Source organism: Notothenia rossii (assembly GCF_949606895.1).
Source record: "Notothenia rossii genome assembly, chromosome: 9".
In the NCBI taxonomy this organism is placed as follows: domain Eukaryota; kingdom Metazoa; phylum Chordata; class Actinopteri; order Perciformes; family Nototheniidae; genus Notothenia; species Notothenia rossii.
The window spans coordinates 17,764,058-17,783,768 of NC_136907.1; the positions used below are offsets into that span (position 1 = coordinate 17,764,058).

At 36.2% G+C, this 19,711-nt stretch overlaps 2 protein-coding genes across 2 annotated transcripts in view; both read right to left on the reverse strand.

The window, feature by feature from the left end:
- LOC307019146 (organic cation/carnitine transporter 2-like) overlaps positions 1–8,266 on the reverse strand; it is a 38,814-nt gene extending 30,548 nt beyond the window's left edge. The window contains exon 1 of the mRNA XM_079649794.1: positions 8,161–8,266. The gene's annotated coding sequence lies outside the window, so the exon portion shown is untranslated. The remainder of the gene's footprint in view (positions 1–8,160) is intronic.
- Positions 8,267–10,066: 1,800 nt separating this feature from the next.
- Positions 10,067–16,941, reverse strand: LOC307019138 (solute carrier family 22 member 4-like). Its single transcript, XM_079649780.1, has 10 exons — positions 16,069–16,941; positions 15,861–15,964; positions 14,216–14,370; positions 13,915–14,086; positions 13,645–13,771; positions 13,089–13,177; positions 12,709–12,923; positions 11,037–11,219; positions 10,712–10,847; positions 10,067–10,486 (listed from the first exon to the last, which is right to left on the reverse strand). Exons 1-10 carry the CDS (start codon positions 16,456–16,458, stop codon positions 10,387–10,389), a joined length of 1,671 nt encoding a protein of 556 aa, XP_079505906.1. The 5' UTR covers positions 16,459–16,941; the 3' UTR covers positions 10,067–10,386.
- Positions 16,942–19,711: the final 2,770 nt, after the last annotated feature.

The window sequence follows — 19,711 nt, forward strand, 5'->3', positions numbered from 1 at the left end:
TATTCAAAACCTTAATGCACACAGGCCTGTTTTTTAGTTTAGTTTAGTTTAGTTTGCACTGGTGTGTGCACTTACATTGATGTTGATAGTTAAATTAGTTAATGGTTCACACTGAGTTCTGAATGTCATCTAAATGTAGGAATGCCTTGGGCATGTGGTTCCCTGATTTTTGTGTCATGCTTTTACAAAATACAATATAAGCAATCCTATGTTGTTGTTGTTGTTGTTGTTGTTGTTGTTGTTGTTGTAGTACACTACTTTATCTGTAGCTATTAACATGATTGCTCATATTTCAAGGCATATTTTTCTTGAACCCTTATTTTGGATCAGTTCATCAACTGCCCCCATTCAAAAACTATTAAATAGCCCGGCTATATACTATGACCATTCTTTACTTATTTAGAAATATGGTTTGAATGGAGTAATTTGAGTTGTCTGATGCACTTGATACAATTTGACTTTTTAACATGATGTGTTTATTCAAAACCATTTCCACACACACACACACACACACACACACACACACACACACACACACACACACACACACACACACACACACACACACACACACACACACACACACACACACACACACACACACACACACACACACACACACACACACACACACACACACACAATGTCATGACTTTTTCAAGAACCTTTAGACAAACTATGACTTTCTTTAATATGTTTATAAATCCTATACTGACATTACAGACAAACTATATAATATAATTCTTAACTACATACTATACTTGGACTTTTTTCAAGATACTTTTGACATACTATACTAGTACTTTTAAAATAAATGTTCAGACATTCTACACTGTGGCTCTTTTTAAATTAAATATATGAAATACTATACTATGACTAGGATTTGTTCAACATACTGTACTGGTGTATACAATAACCGTTTTCATATTTTGACCTCCTTCATGATATTTTCATAATATTCTATTATTTTACCTCTTTTTCTCTATATTTTCAACACACTATACCATGACCATTTGGACACTCTGCTATTTTACTATTGACCTTTTTTTTATTTTCGATATATTATTAGACTATGTCTTTTATTGAGAGATTTTTGACATACTGTTAAACACATGTTATAGTTATATGAGTTTTGTTTTTGTTTGTTTTGTTTTTTTCATGGTATTTTCGAACATAACATTCAATGACTGTTTTCTTTTTCTTCTTAAAGAATATTTTTGGGTCAGATTAGACTTTAAAGCAGGGGTGGGGAACCTCCGGCCTCCGGGCCGTATACGGCCCGCGAGACCATTTGGTACGGCCCTCGAGGTAATTTACAAACACACGCAAAAAATAAAAAAATTCAAGAAATCTGGACCGAAAAATAATTAAACAAGCTTGTTTTTCCTGGCCAAGGTCAGGGTCCTTGAACACAACACGAGCCTAACGTGTCATCACGTGGTATATGTCTCGTCTGACAGGAGTGTAGTTCTAACGGAGAGCACCAGAACGCGGCTCCGGGCCGGGACTTCACAAATTGCAATACCCATAAGAAGCCCTACACATGCCGCAGTTTTTGCATGGCTGTGTCTTTAGTTGAAAGCCCAGTGGCGATCTGTTCATCTGTCATACTGATCATACAGTCAATAACGTTGTTGTTATTAGCATCTGGTTAGCTAGCTATGCTAACGAATATAAGAAGCTTTTTCTCCAACCAGTGAGGTAAAGGCACATCTTTATATGATCATTATAGTTATAGAAAAATAAGAGAATAAAGTAAACAGGTATACAATACTAATATGAAAGTACAAAAAGTTGTTATTAATAAACAAGAATACAGTTTAAAAGGGAAGTGATTTGTAAAATATCCATAAAGAAAAAAATCTGCTTACAGTTCTGTTTCATATGGGTGTTGAGAGATGTATCCATAGATCTCTTCATGTTGCTCTCAAAGTGCACCAGATTGATGCTTTTAACTTCAACATTTAAAAAAAATCTTCCTGGTGGTGCATGCCCCCAAACCCCCCTGGATGAGGTTAGATCCGCCCCCCCCCCACTTAAATCATGTCCACATGGATATGAAACTAAATACATTTGCACACATCTTGTGTCCATATCTTTCTGTTTTGGTGGTCATGCCACGGTGCATGAATGCGCGGGTCATGGTCAAATATCTGGATTAAGAGGTTGCTTTTTCTTTGCACAGCATGAAAGAAACGCGAAATGAATGGGCTGTGATTTGAGTTTTTTAAGCAGACGTTGAGTTCAATAATTTGTACGGCCCTCGAAGGATGTTGTAAAAATTGAAATGGCCCTTGAGAGGAAAAAGGTTCCCCACCCCTGCTTTAAAGGATAATGACAGTGTTAAAGGGGGAGACACGTGTACAGGCTGGATTTTAAACTGCGTCCATTGTAGCAGCAAATGTTTCAACATACCTTACATTTTTCATGAGTTCTTTTAAATTATTTTTTATTCGAAATATATTTTTACTGTTTTCTAGTTGATGTTTTTTTATTTTTCAGCGTACGAGATTTTATTTTTTCCACATCTTATTTTATCACACTTTTTTTATATTTTCAACATACTTTTATTTTGTCTTTTTCTTTTCATATATAAATATACTAGGGCCGGGACTCGATTAAAAAAATTAATCTAATTAATTAGAGGCTTTGTAATTAATTAATCGCATTTTTAATCACATATAAATATTTGACCTGAGAACAGTGAGAAGCAATTTTTTTCACATGGATTTTAGTATACCATTGAATAATGACTGAATACATAAGCTTAAGCATTGTTTATTTTTTTCAAGGTGGTACTTAACCAAGACCAACAGAAAAGTGCAATTTTTGCCATAAAGTGTAGCAATAGCATATTTAGGAATATAGTACATTTCAGAGATTCAGGTAGCCTATAGGTAGGTAGACCTTCTGTAAACTATAACACTTTGTTTTTTAAGTAAAACACAATACTTTCAAGTACATTCAGAAGATTGGAAACCCTGACAATTAGAAAACATCTCTCTGTTGCTTCAGAGGCCATAACAGACTTTGTTGATTTACCAACAGTTGATTTAATACATTTCAGTCCAACTCTCTCAATAAACTTGGCCAAAACAATAAACAGTTCAACATAAAGTGCCAGTTGCACCAACAACATAATAAATAGTTCAACATAAAGTGTACTGTACCATTTAAAATAAAATAAAAAAGTGCCAGTGATTGACCTCATCCTATTCTTCCAATATCCTGATGAAAAATAAAATCTCTCTGTTGCATAGGCCACTGTTTGATCAACGCGAATTGGGTGTGGGTCCTTGTACTCCGAGTCGGGCTAACGTTCCCGCTAGCTTCCACGCTAGCTGCTATATGTTTTGCATTGAGGTGATACTTGAGGCTTGATGTGCTGCGGTGATATGCAAATTCCTTTTTGCATAATTTGCAAACAACCGTGCTCTTATCGACGCTTCCATCCGTCCGTTTTTTAAAACAGAATGTCTCATCCACGGGGCCAGTCAAAGAGGTCTCATCAGCTTCTTCGTTCATGTTTGACTATTGTTCACTGTGGTTTGTTGTTGTCTGAAGTCATGAACGTTAGTTGGTGCTCCAGTATAATCGGTACCCCTGAAACTCATCCGGTGAGAAACGTTCCGCATTGCAAAAATAAGTGCGATTAAAATGCGTTAATTTTTTTAAAGCGTTAATTTTTGTGTAATGAATTAATCTTAATTAACGCGTTAAAGTCCCGGCCCTAAAATATACATATGTATTTTTCTCTTTTGGACATAATATATAATGAATAATTTCATTTATTTGATTTTGGTATGCTATACCATGACTTATTTTTTTTTTGTATCCTATTTTTCTATACAATAATTCATTTCGACATAGTATATTAAAACAATTTTAAAACACATTATGTACATACCAAACATATATCACTTTATTTCATTATTTTTCAACATACATGAAGGTGGCACACCTTAACCAAGTCAATCAACAATAGTTTGTGGCAAAGCCAGGGTGACAGCTAGTGATGTGAGGAGCCGAGGCTTCGGAACACGGTTTGAGTTATCCAGGAAGTTTCTGGTGAAGCGCGTATCGCACCTTGTATCATTTTAGGCCATTGACTGCTTCAGATAGTTGTTCAGAGTGTTCAGATGTGTTAAACCACTGACACTTCACAGTTGTATTACACTCATATGGCCCCTCCTGTTACCGGACCCGGTCAAGAGGACTCAGACCCACCCTCTGAAGATTGTTTGTTTGCACCTATATAACTTGCTGATGTTTGTACCGTGTGCCTTCAGTGTGTGTCCCATCCCTTAGTTTGGTTTCTAAAGCTGCTTACTCTTCCTGGTTTTCAATAAAAGTTCTGCACAAAATTGCACATCCCCATTGAAGCAACAAGTTTTTTAAAACAAAATGATATGTTTTTTCTTCAAATAAAATAAGTTTCCACCTCTGTCATGTTTCGGGTCTGTACGAAATAGATTCTTCCTCTGTCTGTCTGCTAAAGTTTTTAAGGGAAACCTTCCCTTTACACTTCATTGCTACAGATTCTTATCAGTTTTTTATTGATAGGAAAAATGCTTCCTATAGCCCTAGCTATTTGTAAAGTCGTATATTTTCTAAGTTAAACTTGAAAACAAGCCCTACTGTAGTCTTGTGTAAGAGTGTTTGAGAAACCTTGAGGTCTAAGGATGGATCCAACAAAAAAACAAAAAAACACCCTCTTATCTGAATAATTATGAATATTTTTACACTCCTTTGTCAATTATTCTTATCCCTAGTGTGAGATCTAGATTACTCAAAAGATAACTTATTTTTGAAAAACAAAACCTGTGGACATCTTATTATTAAATGACAAAGAAATTATACTTTGTTACAACATTTTCAGTGGTAGAGACCAGTCCGTCATCAATCTAAAAAAAAATATATATATATATATCTTATAATTTCTTTGTCATTTAGGCAAAACATCTTAATAACCCCCTTCATAAAATGTCTGATACTCTAAACTAAAAAAGAACACCCATACTACCTGGATTAATGAAAAAGGTAGATAGGCATGCTCGGCTCGAAAATATGCTGCATATCAGATCGCACACTAGGGATAAGAATAATTGACAAAGGAGTGTAAAAATATCCATAATTATTGAGATAAGAGGGTGTTTTTGTGTTTTTTTGTTGTATCCATCCTTAGACCTCAAGGTTCCTCAAACACTCTTACACAAGACTAGGGCTTGTTTTCAAGTTTAACTTAGAAAATATACGACTTTACAAATAGCTAGGGCTATAGGAAACATTTTTCCTATCAACAAAAAATTGATAAGAATCTGTAGCAATGAAGTGTAAAGGAAAGGTTTCCCTTAAAAACTCTAGCAGACAGACAGAAGAAGAATCTATTTCGTACAGACCCGAAACATGACAGAGGTGGACAATTATTTTATTTGAAGAAAAAACATATCATTTTGTTTTAAAAAACTTGTTGCTTCAATGGGGATGTGCAATTTTGTCCAGAACTTTTATTGAAAACCAGGAAGAGTAAGCAGGTTTAGAAACCAAACTAAGGGATGGGACACACACTGAAGGCACACAGTACAAACATCAGCAAGTTATATAGGTGCAAACAAACAATCTTCAGAGGGTGGGTCTGAGTCCTCTTGACCGGGTCCGGTAACAGGAGGGGCCATATGAGTGTAATACAACTGTGAAGTGTCAGTGGTTTAACACATCTGAACCCTCTGAACCACTATCTGAAGCAGTCAATGGCTTAAAATGATACAAGGCGCGTTACGCGCTTCACCAGAAACTTCCTGGATAACTCAAACCGTGTTCCGAAGCCTCGGCTCCTCACATCACTAGCTGTCACCCTGGCTTTGCCACAAACTATTGTTGATTGACTTGGTTAAGGTGTGCCACCTTCATGTATGTTGAAAAATAATGAAATAAAGTGATATATGTTTGGTATGTACATAATGTGTTTTAAAAATGTTTTAATATACTATGTCGAAATGAATTATTGTATAGAAAAATAGGATACAAAAAAAAAAGTCATACCAAAATAAAATAAAGGAAATTATTCATTATATATTATGTCCAAAAAATATATATATATTTATATGTATATATGAAAAGAAAAAGACAAAATAAAAGTATGTTGAAAATATGAAAAAAGTGTGATAAAATAAGATGTGGAAAAAATAAAATCTCGTACGCTGAAAAATAAAAAAACATCAACAAGAAAACAGTAGAAATATATTTCGAATAAAAAATAATTTAAAAGAACTCATGAAAAATGTAAGGTATGTTGAAACATTTGCTGCTACAATGGACGCAGTTTAAAATCCAGCCTGTACACGTGTCTCCCCCTTTAACACTGTCATTATCCTTTAAAGTCTAATCTGACCCAAAAATATTCTTTAAGAAGAAAAAGAAAACAGTCATTGAATGTTATGTTCGAAAATACCATGAAAAAAACAAAACAAACAAAAACAAAACTCATATAACTATAAAGTGTGTTTAACAGTATGTCAAAAATATCTCAATAAAAGACATAGTCTAATAATATATCGAAAATAAAAAAAAGTCAATAGTAAAATAGCAGAGTGTCCAAATGGTCATGGTATAGTGTGTTGAAAATATAGAGAAAAAGAGGTAAAATAATAGAATATTATGAAAATATCATGAAGGAGGTCAAAATATGAAAACGGTTATTGTATACACCAGTACAGTATGTTGAACAAATCCTAGTCATAGTATAGTATTTCATATATTTAATTTAAAAAGAGTCACAGTGTAGAATGTCTGAACATTTATTTTAAAAGTACTAGTATAGTATGTCAAAAGTATCTTGAAAAAAGTCCAAGTATAGTATGTAGTTAAGAATTATATGATATAGTTTGTCTGTAATGTCAGTATAGGATTTATAAACATATTAAAGAAAGTCATAGTTTGTCTAAAGATTCTTGAAAAAGTCATGACATTGTGTGTGTGTGTGTGTGAGAGAGAGAGAGAGAGAGAGAGAGAGAGAGAGAGAGAGAGAGAGAGAGAGAGAGAGAGAGAGAGAGAGAGAGAGAGAGAGAGAGAGAGAGAGAGAGAGAGAGGGTGGGAGGGATAGCAAGCAGGAGTGGAGGAAGAAAGAAAGAAAGGGGGAGATGTGATTTTTATATTTTTGATTTTGTTTTAAATAAACTCACCAAGATGACCCTTGTAATCCCCTATTAACACTCCAGGGCTCATCTATGCTTACCTACCTCTACAACTTTAAAATATCTACTTAAATATCATATGATCTGATATTAGCGTAAAATAGTCGCTATGTCATATTATTATTAAAGAACATTATCTTATAGCAGGCCATCATATAGCAGGCTATAGTATTTGGTTGATTATTGACTGATCATGACCTAGTAAGATATTAACGGGGTTCACATACATTGTTTAACTGGATTGTCTTACTTAAATCAAAAACTGTCAATAAGAGTCACATTATTAAATAATACCTATTTTGATAAAGTATTTCATTTTTCTAGTTTGAACTTTTTGCATACATAAACGTATATCTTACATTTCCTTTGTGAGAGAATTACGCACACATCTGTCATCTCAAAACATTCTATTGCAGCATTTGATCTGTTTTATGTATATATATGTTGCACTGTTGGAGGAGCCTGTGACCTACATTTTTCATTGACATATCTACACTGTAGCTAATGGGCATATTACAATAAAGCCTTGAAACTTGAAATTATCAAAACTGCATTGTCTCACTTAAACAGCCCTAAAAATCACAAACTGCCTTTAAAGAAACCGAATTCCTTACAAAGTACTTCATATTCTACCAAGAAACCCAATTCCTTACAAAGTACTTCATATTCTACCAGTTGTAAAGTGTTGCACACTTCAAAGTAAAGTTCAATCTAAAAGTATCTTAGTAACACAATCAAAAGCACAAAAAAAAAGCATTATTGTTAACAAAGCATCAAATGGCTGACCCCTGAGATCCTTAATGTCCCCCCAACATGACACTTAGACTATGTACATCATCCAGGGATCAACACCAGTAAATACAACTCTCTTTATCCGATCTTCAAGCTTCAAAGGGCGGCCTCATGAGCTCCGTAATGTCCCCCTAACATGGGATTTAGACTATTTACATCATCCAAGGAAACACACCTGTAAATACACCTCTCTTTCCCCGCTCCAAGTGCCTCAAAGGGCGGCCTCATGAGCTCCGTAAAGTCCCCTAAAAATGGCACTTCGTCTATTTACATCATCCAGGGAAACATACCAGGAAATACACCTCTCTTTATCCGCTCCAAGAGCCTTGAAGGGCGGACTTAAGAGAGAGAGAGAGAGAGAGAGAGAGAGAGAGAGAGGGAGGGAGGGAGGGAGGGAGGGGGAGGGGGAGGGAGGGAGGGGTGGAGCACGGGTGGAGGAAGGAAAAAAGAAAGGGGGAGATATGATTTTTATATTTTTGATTTTTTTTAAATAAACTAGCCCAGACGATCCTTTTAATGCCCTCTTAACACTCCAGGGCTCATATTACCGTAAAAAGAGTCGCTATGTCGTATTATTATTATTATTAAAGAACACTATCTTATAGCAGGCCGTCTTATAGGCTAGGCCTATATAAATATATATCTATATCTCTATATATAGAGATATAGATATATAGATATATATAGATAGATGGATATATATATATCAATCTATATATAGATAGATATATATAGATAGATATATAGATAGATAGATAGTCTATACTATTTTGGTCGACCTAGTGAGATATGAACAGGATTCACATTAAAGGGGCTGATCAAAGTCTTACATGTGGTGCCATATCCTTATCCGGGTTATATCTGGTTTATCATTGACCGATCATGACATTGCTATATTAACATTCACATCAAAGGGCTTACCTGCCACTATGGGGGCAATGTTCACAAATACAAGTCAGGGCTATATCTGGTTTATCATTGACCGATCATGACATTGCTATATTAAGATTCACATCAAAAGGGTTTATCTGCTGCCATGGGGGCAATGTTCACAAAGACAAGTCAGGGCTATCTGGTTTATCATTGACCGATCATGACATTGCTATATTAAGATTCACATCAAAGGGCTTAACTGCCGCTATCGGGGGCAATGTTCACAATAACAAGTCATAAAAGATAAGGGGGTCAAAGGTCTGAACAGATAAGAGGATCAAAGTCTGATTTCAGAGTGACAGGTGGCGTGACTTCCGGTGTTTGGGGGCGGGACTTACGGTTTCGGAGGCGGGACTTTCGGTATTTTGGGGGCGGGACTTCTGGTTTGGGAGGCGGGACTTTCGTTATTTGGGGGCGGGACTTCCTTTTTGGGAGGTGGGACTTCCGGTTTATAGGGGCGGGACTTCCAGTTGATAGGGTCATAAATCATTCCTTATCAGTCATTAATTAAAATCGAACAGAAGTGGTTGTTTATAACTACTCATACGCGTTGAGGCGCATCCCATAGTGAGACATCTCACTTCATGTTACTCTGAGAACTAGGGTTACGTAAGTAACCTATAGTTTAGCAGTCAACGTTTAAAGTCACTGCCATGGGAATAGGACACCATAAAGATCAGTGTTAGTTTGCATGTCAACTGCTAAAGGTATATAATGTTTCCTTTTCCAAAGTATTCTGAATACCTTTCTGCTGGGATTCAATCCTCTACTATTTTTGTCAGTGCTTGGTAGCCTCGGACATACAATGTTTTTTTAATTTGATATATTTGGATACTTGTCCAGCTTACATAAAGGTAACTTGTATTATAATTGATAAATGTGTTAGGTAATACATGTTGATTTTTGAGCTGTAGAGGTTGTATTTTGTTCCTTTTGGACAGAGCGAGGCTTGCTGTTTCTAGCTGCCTTTTATTATGTATCATTCGGGCATGTGAGAGTGTTTTTGTTCCCCCATATGTTCCCAGTGTGTCAACCACAGCATGCTCCAAACCTCTTTTTCACTGAAAGCAACAACGTTAACACATTGAGAAACAAACATTTAAGATAATTATTTATGTTTAAATAAAAAACAACTGATAATGGCATGGTGGTTTCCAATGTTTATATTTTAATCTCAAGTATTGTGTAACACGGACTCACATACCAATCAAACATGTACTTCAATTTCATAGAACATTTTAGAACCTAAACTTTTCTCTTGGAATTTTGCCAACATTTCTTTTTCGAATTAGCAAGCATCAACTGAGTAATAAAATAAACTGTTTAAAAAAAAAGAAAGAAAACAGGATAAAAAAAAAATTCTTGCCAGTGGACTTTTGGATCTGTGAGATTTCTGATTATTACTGTCAAGCAAGATAAATGTATTTCTGTCTTTTTTTCTTTAAGGGAATTAGGTAATTGAGAACATCTACGGAGCCTGCAGATCCTGTCTGACCTCACGTTGTATGGGCAGGTTCTTCCTTCCTTCATCTTTGAAATATTTCCTTTTTTTCAGCCCATTACACAACCTGCAATCAAAAGAAAGACCAAGAAAAGCAGTTAAGAAACACAGCTACCACAAATACAGGGTATTAAAATATATACAAAAAACATCTTAAAACCAAATTTAATTTTTTTTAAGAAAACCATAGCCTGCTATAAAAAAATTAATAATAATAATAATAAGGTTGGTTAAAAAATAAATATGTAATACTAACATGAAAAACACGGGATTGGAAGTGGAATGAACTTACCCCTGACATTCCTGCATCTGCTCTACTGTTTCTGGAAGATCTCTGTTGAGGGTCTCCGGAAGGAAAAGGTTCACAACAGACGAGGCAATTGTGAGACTTCCCATGAAGATATAAGGAAGAGCCTTATTATAACTACCTGAAAATAAAAAAGGAGCAAAATTTTTCATTTTAAAAAGACACCATTTTACTTGAATATAAATAAAACTTCAATAAATGTGTACATATCGCTGATGTTATCCAAAGCAGATGTTCTTTTGGACTCATAGAGAATGTCAATGCAGTGATGTCTTATATACATTGTGATATAATATACTCATCTTCTCACCTAAATATATGACATAAGGAGCTGTGATGCTGCCGATGCGTGCCGCAGAGGAGCACATCCCCATGCCCACGTTCCTGAGTACAGTAGGGTAAACCTCAGCAGTGTAAATGTAGACGATGCTGAAGGCCATGGTGAAGCCAAACTTTCCAGTCATTTCCAGTGCCAGAGCAACATATTGAAGATCTGAGGAGGAGAAAGAGAGGATGTTGGAAGTGAGTTATGAATGCATTTTCTAATTTCTATATTTTTTAAATAGATGACATGTTAAAAAAGGGGTCACATGAAATCATCAAGTTTCTCCCAAGCGGAGCGAAGGGAAGTCTTATGCATTAAATAAATATAAATTCTCTCAGTTGGGAATAACTAGCCAAACACTGTCCAATTTGACCTCAGTTCAGATGTGTATTGTCCCTTCTGGGAAAGTTGGACAAAAAAGGGCCTGAATACTGTCTTTTCTGGTATCTTATCAGCACCGATTCTTTATTTGAACCTTCTTGAACCCATTACCAGAGGATGACACTATCCAGAGTCTGGCTTCTTGAACATCTTGCCACAACAAGTAAATGATACCATTATAGTGTAGAACACACACAAATATGCATTTTACTCTCCCTTATTCCTCGAAAGCAATAAAGTGTATTGCTAAATAATTTTGAGGTCAGTTTGGTGATTGTGCAAGGGTCTATTTGCTAAACCTATAGGAAACTGGGTCTGTTTAATATGTAGCTTCACTTTATCTGGTGAAACACAAACATCATGTAATCATTCTTTACTGCACAGCAGCACACTCTAAGCACTAAAATACTAAACTAATGAATATTAAAAACATGACAGAAAGTACATTTCAGATGTTTCTTTGCTTGTCTCAAGGGAACCTCAGTAACACAGCAACTTTCTCCATGTGGCTTATGTATTAATCCAGAGTCCACTATTCCAGGTGCTTAAAGAACAATTAGCATGTGATAAAACTGCAAACTGCACACTTCTGAGTTCATGACAGTGGCATCGCCTAAAGCCCCGAAGGTTTTTTCTGTAGCCCCGGACAATTCTCCCTCAATAACGGGGTGCACATAACTGGTACGCTGGTACGCATGCACGGCACAAATCTGAATCTTTTAATAGATCAACAGGGACATGTGTTTCTCGTACTCTGGATAGTCAACATACCACACTTTAAAAAAAGAAAAACCTATACATAGTGTGTTGCTGTTTACCCAGAGTAACGAAGACACTATGTCTGAAAAGAGAAGTTGTTGAAGTTTTACTTTTTTAAATGCTCTAAGGTCCACAAGCAAATTATACTCAATTAATATGGTATGCAGCAGAGCTTTCCAGGGAATAATGAGCAAATTAACACATAATATGTATGTAATTTAGGTGAAAAAAACTATTAAATATGTGTACCCCTTCCTACTTTCCACTACAGCCGTTGCAGCACAATTTCCTTACAGAGATAAATTCAGTTCTATTTTATCTTAGATTTTATGCTGACAGACAGGCAATTATAATGTGTGATGATAAGGTGTGTGTGTGTGTGTGTGTGTGTGTGTGTGTGTGTGTGTGTGTGTGTGTGTGTGTGTGTGTGTGTGTGTGTGTGTGTGTGTGTGTGTGTGTGTGTGTGTGTGTGTGTGTGTGTGTGTGTGTGTGTGTGTGTGTGTGTTTGAAATCTTACCTTCAGGGATGAACTGGATGAGAAGAAGAACTCCTCCTCCGATGACGAGGAACGACGACAGAAGTGCTCTTCTCGGACACTTCCTTAGAAGCACAGTTGAAACGACATACGCAGGGACTTCAGTCGTAGCTGATAAAAAACAGTTCATGAAGGGGTTGCCGCTCAGGTTGGAGGTGTTCAGGGACAATCCGAAATACCCAATGTTTATTGCCATCCTGAAAAAAACAAATGATCAGAAAACACATAACATGCAGGATTAGATTGTACATTTTATGTCACTTTGACTTTTTAACACACTACATATTCCCATAATTAGATAGCAGTAGTAATTTTGTTACCATTATGTAATTGAAGAATGATTAAAAACAACTAACACTTACCACAGAATGAGACACATCAAAGTTATGCATCTGATTTTCTTGGATTTTAGGATGTCAAGCATGGTGTATTTCTTAAATTGTGCCGATGCCTGTGACGGAAAGAATTGCAACGAGAGAGTTAATGTAGTTACATTATACAGACTTGAACAAAGACTATATTAAACATGTTAATAGTCCATTTAAATTATCTTAATTCTTTCAGGGTATGGGATTACCTATCCAACATTGTTTTAGTGATAACTGTTGTTTTTATTTTAATCATTACTAACTAAGGTGCCAGGGTCAAGAAATCAATGAATAACGTCTTTGTCTAAAACAATAATTTGCAATATTAGTAACTTGACAGAGGGATGTCACTCATTTTTTGTAATTTTGAAACATCTTAGGCTAGGCAGAAGCAGACATAACAACAGCTAGCATTTATTAAGTGCCAGAGGAACACATGTGACCACACTTTATTTACTGTCTCCAACAAATGTTGGGGGCAAACGGGCATTATAATGAAACATGTCACAAACATTCAGTCGTATTTTTACAGACAATATGTGAACTGTACCTCAGATTCTTTAAAGATTACAGCTGGGGCTTCAATCTTATTTTTCCGTGCAGCCTCTCTCACTATGGCCTCCGCCTCCTCCACTCTTCCCTGGGTGATCAGCCATCGAGGAGACTCTGGGATGAACCTGCACAATCGATACAGATTCAACATTACATTTCTAAATATATATTTGAATTGTCACATCATGTTGTTAAACCAGGAGTTTGACTATTGGCAGATTGTCAGTAGGCTACATGACTTTATAAATGAGAACTATGAGTGGCGTACCACCACAGAGGGATGTAGACAACAGCAGTTGAGGACAGAACTGCCAGAAGAGTCCTCCATTCTCTGATGCTGTATGCAATCCAGGGTAGTGTCATGTACCCAATGCAATAGAAGAGGAAGGCTCCGAGAGTTGTGAAGAGTATTCGCATTGTTTTACTCAAAACCTCCGTTCCTGCCCGAGATAAAATCAAAGTTGTTGAGCGAATAAAAAGAGACAATTAATGATCTATTCATTCACAAGGCACAATCATTTCTACATAAAAGATCAAACTTAGGAGGAGGATCATTTTACGATTCTTACCTAGCACAAACGCAGAAATATAGAGGGAAATCTGGGAGGCTCCGACAAAGAGGAACATGACGCAGAACATCTGCCATGAATGAGAGAAGGACTGAAGCATGACTGCCACACTCTGGGCCACGAGAGAGATGAAAACCACCTTCTTCCTCCCAAACCTGAAAGAAAAATAATGTTATATCATTAACAGTGATTCACAGAGAGAAGCATTTTAGACAATATGATGATAGTGATATCTTTGTGATTGATTTGTTGCTTTTTAAACAAAAGCCTAGCAAAAGCTGTGCTAGCAAAAAGTAGATAAAAACTTAAAACTGATGTATGTTGATGTTCAATACATTTTGCTAGAAAAGTATGATTCATTATTCAAGTTCACATTATCTTGGTTATTTTCATTCCTTCTCTTAAACCTGGTGGACACATGCAACACTGTTCTATGTCCTGCACAGTTGAAAAATGCAATGTGAATTTAAACATATCAAGTTACAAATCTGCTCTTAACCCTCCTTAACACCACTGTGTTGGAGTACGGAACAAAAGCAATAACCTTTCCTGTGCAACTTTTACTGTATATATACAAGATTCATTTTAATGCATCTGAGCTGCATTAAGATTTCACTTTTTTGCAACTAAGTTCATGCAAAATCCAAACAAGATGCTGATATCAGACCTTGTTACCTCTGATCAGGCACAACTGTGACTTAGTTCAATACAACAACAAAACCGTGACTTCAGTCCAAGAAAACAATTGTGTTATTTGGTTTATTAAATGTTTTGTAAAAGACTTGCAGTTAAGCAAGTTACATGGTTCTTTCATTATGTAATGCCATTACAACACACTGTGCTTTTGACCTCTCACCACTCTCACTCATGCTTTGGTGTTAACAGAAAGTAGAAGGAGAAGTGTGGCAGAGGGAGCTATAATAAATCTTTATCTTACTTTTGTCTTTAAAATTACTAAATGTGACGCAATGATCAAAAAGCTCAAAAACATTAGAGGCCCTCACCCCTATTTTACAACCATTGGGGGGGGGGGGGGGGGTTCAGTTTTCACAGCTGCAAAAAGGCCAAACAGAGTGCTGCTGTGTGTCCTGGGCTTTGAGGATTTCCACACTCAAAAGGAACACAACCTCTTCACGACTAACATCAAATCACAATTCTTAATTTCATCAAAGGACGTGCTTGTGAGGTGAAATTATTTCAAATTCTTCCTTAAGATGATGAAGTTCAGCAGACTTGACTGTCTGTTGACATATAACAACATCTACGACCATAATAAAACAAATTTGCCATCTAGGTCGGCTTGTAGTATTTCATTTTGTACATTACTACTGATTAAATATATGTCTGCTATTCTAGACCAAGATACTTCTATCTCAGTGACAGCAAATCCTCTTTTGTAGGAGATCAACCCGAACAGTAGATGGGGCTGTTGTCATTTAAAAAAAGCAACACTCATTACAGTGTGAAAACCTCATTTAACTTAATAGTTCATTTTGTATTTTTTCAAGCACTCACTAACATTACATAAATAATAAGAACCCCTCAGATATAATAGTCCAAGTAAATGATCAAAATGGTGTAATTTTACATGAACAATGAAATAAAAACGTTAGGGGAAAGGTACTGATAAATAAGGGTGAAATACCTATCAGAAACATGGCCTGAGATCAGGGATCCAAAGAGGTATCCCACAAAGAGCGTTGAGGATGCAAAGGGAACTTTCCATTGATCATCACAGACGAGGTCCCACTGTAAAAAAAAAGATACATATTTCAAACACAAAAACAAAGCAAAGAAAACTTCAAATATCATAATGACACTCTGTAAACACACACAAGCACATTCATACTGACCTCTGTGACAATGTTGGATTGGTAGATGTCTTTGCTGTAGTTCCATCCATCTAAACATCCCTCCTGCGCCAAGTCGGTGAGATTAACATCCCTTCCAGGAATAAGTCCTTCAGCTGACATATTTCTCACCACGTCCAGACTGTACCTACTGCACTGGCTCTTCACCTCCTCGCCATTTACTAACGTAAAAGGGATGATGGCATTGGTCCACTCTTCAGTTAAGTTAAAGTCTGGAATGAGGCAGTGATGATTCGGAGTTGCCCCGATAAACACCATGTAAAGTCCATTGAATCCAGTTGAGACAAAAACTGTGTTGAGGAGGAAGAATGTGGTCCAGAAAAAAGGACCAGTCTGTCCCAGGAATGCAGTATCTTCATCATAGTCACCCATTTTCTATATACAAATTATAAAAATACTTCCCTTCTTGTGAGAGAGAAAGCAATCCGGGAAATTCTTCAGTGTATGAGCTGTGGTATCCGTCTTAAAGTCTTGAGCTAAGTACCAGAGTGTTTGAGCTCTCAGTCGAGTGAGCTGGTCCCCCAGTGGGACCGAGTCACAATGGAAATACCTTCTAGTCCCAAGAGTTTTAAAACTTCTTTCAAGGGGATAACTTTTTCATCCCTTTCCTTACTGCTGCATCCACTGTCTCTCGATTTGTGGGAATGGGACTTTATTGGGAAACTCTTTATGTGAAAATACTGATGGAGAATCCCCTCTCTCATTGATTTGATTTGATTTGATTTGATTAACTGAAAGTAAAATGATCAAAAGCTTCAAAGTGGCCAATCTGACCACCCAGCCCCCGCACCACTCAGTTGAAAGTGGTATTTTCTCTAAATAGCATTCCACACTTTTAAATACCCCCAAGAAGTACACGTGCCTGTACTCTAAATGTTGCTAAGTGTCATTAGGAGTCCAGTTGGGACTATTTTCAAGCCACACAGCAGAAATAACATAAACATGCCTTTGTGTAAAAGTTCAGTAGAATTATAGCAATCCTGTAGTTGTCTTTGAATTGTACAATACTTATATACATTTAACAATCCTTAGTAGACAAGGAAAAAATGATTTACAAAAAATATATCCATAGTTCCAAAAATGTTATAGTACAAATAAGTCTGTTACATACATATGATCATTGCAATCCTATTGTGAACACTGATATTGGCATGTGTATTTCCTTAATTTAGTATTTTGGTGTACTGTACATGATTTTAGTTGTTCCTCCTCAGGCCACAGAGTAACACTAGTTAGAGTAATTAATATATAATTAACTTTTTTATAAATTCAACACATGTAAGCATTAGGATGTGGCTAATGAGCACATTTAAACAAAACATTTTAGAAAACTTGTTATACAAAAAAAAAGGACTTTAATATTATATCTAACCAAATAAAACTGGGGAATTGTCATCGTGATATGAGTTTCTTTTACAGTGTCCACATGTTGTGTCTTGCACATTTCATATTGCATATTGTTAAAGGACCATTTTGTATTTCAATTTTTTTTTCTAATACTCATCAGTAATACTTATATACACTACACTTTCCAGTTTGTATTCCTTTCTATTATCCCAAAGTTTGAAAAGTGTTTTTCAGGATTGATCTATAGCTGATTTATGCCAACATCCTAAAAATACAATAATTTTAAACTTAGCTTTATCCATTTTACAAATAATTGTTTAGGAAATGTACACACATGAGCACGTATTTGATAATATATTGGTTCGTTAGATTATTTAATGATCAAATAACTGAGGTAGCTTAAAGGAAATATTAGTGACATTTTACCCTGTTTACCTGTATTTAATGAGCGCATTAGCTTTCAGGAAGCTAATCCGAAATGTTTTAACTGAGCTAAAGGATGCAAATGTTTGCTCCCCATTTGCAAGGCCAGGACAGTTCTGCATGACAACATTAGGTAATCATCCTTAATCAGTGAAGACACCTAATGGCTTTCACGAACGACTACTCAAAAGTCGACAGAAGACATAATCTACTCGCAAAAAGCAAGAAAATAATTGGTTGCCAAAGGTAAACCAAAAGTGAATAGCTCACATGCTACTAATTTTAGTCACTGCATCCAAACCATGTTTTTAAAGTGGATAAGATTAAATGAATAAAAAGTTATGATAGTCATGTGACAACCCAACAACAGTTTCTCTAGGGATAAAAAGCTTACCAATACAGGGGACCGACCTCCAAACTGATCACTACACTGTATAATTGAAAGGAGGGAAATTGGTTGTGCTTATGTCAATTATTCAGGAGATGGAAAATATTTAATTATGTGCCCGGCCTTCAGCATTATGTTTTTTTTATACCGATGCAAATTCAAGCTAAAATCATGCGGTATGTTCCCATGCTTGTGCATCAGTGTTTGGTTTGGTTCAGCCATTTAACAGCATAGGGAACAGACTATAATTTACAGTGAGGACTACACAAAGAAATGGCGCCAACCTGCCCTCCATTCAGGACTTCCTTCTGAGTTAGGAAACAAGCAGGAAACACGCACGTCAACCCCACCCTGAACACAACCTGTTCAAATTATTCTGTCTGGCAGGCGCTATACTGTCACTCCAAAGTGTCCGCGATCAATGTCTGTGCACGACCCTGTAAAACTAAGAAACCACTCTACCTGTAAATCATATATCTATTGTATAGTTAAAACACAGATACGTTTCTCTGTTGTTATCTAACCTTAAAAAAAAATGTCATGGTAGGAGTAAAGCAATCAATGACAGAACATCCATTTTGTAACAAAGTGGGGAAACAAGCGTGTGTAATCGTTAACCTGGGGTTTTCACAGCTTGCTCTCAACATGAGGCTGTAACAGTCTTACACAGAGAGAGAAAGATATACAAATTTAAAAGTGTCAGTGCCGTCAAATTAAGCTGCACATGACATGTTAGAGGAGCATATTGTGCCATCAGCAAACAGTGTCAAAAATTGATAAACAGGATTTAACATGTCAATTAGTGAGCCACTGGGGGGTGGATTGTGTTACTTTTGGCAAAACTATTTTCCTCAGAATATTTATTGTAACATATAATCAGCTTTTGAGATAATGTTTAACCTCAAGAATGTTTCAGGTTATTGTCACACCCTTGACAAACGGGTCTGCTATTCTTGGAAAGCAGAGGACATACCTTAAAGTAGTTTTAACAAAGGATTGGACTGTGCTTTACATTTGGACTTTAAACCAAATAGATATGCCATTATAGAGAAAAAAGGGTAAAGAGTTCTCTTGACATCTTTAAAACTTTTCAGGAAAGAATTAAAACATCAGGAATCAAACTAAAGATCAGCACACTTCATTAAAAGCTCCCAGCTATTTTTACTGTGCAACATTTCAATCCAACAGAGGTTGAAGTGCCAGACAAAGGTATCTGATAGATCAAATGTGAACAGTTACAGTTGCTCGGAGATTGAATATGTGCAGATCTTTTGTCTGGCTCCTGCAGAGTCTTGTGCCGCAAGTACAAAGTGGAAATCATCATGAATTACTCAATTTGATATTTGCTCTTTGATACACCTGTATGGATCAAATGGAGCTTCTGATTTTGTGTGATTGACCAAATGATCTCATACAAATTCTAATTAGACCAATGCAACATACTATCTTATTATTTATAATTCCAGG

Excerpts from the sequence above, each read along its gene's own strand:
- LOC307019138 (XM_079649780.1), bottom strand. The coding sequence starts at position 16,458 with ATGGGTGACTATGATGAAGATACTGCATTCCTGGGACAGACTGGTCCT. Across the intron at positions 15,965-16,068 it reads AATCCAACATTGTCACAGAG|TGGGACCTCGTCTGTGATGA; the intron begins GTCAGTATGAAT and ends TTTTTTTTACAG. Across the intron at positions 11,220-12,708 it reads CATCCAGTTCATCCCTGAAG|ATCTTCAATATGTTGCTCTG; the intron begins GTAAGATTTCAA and ends TCTCCTCCTCAG.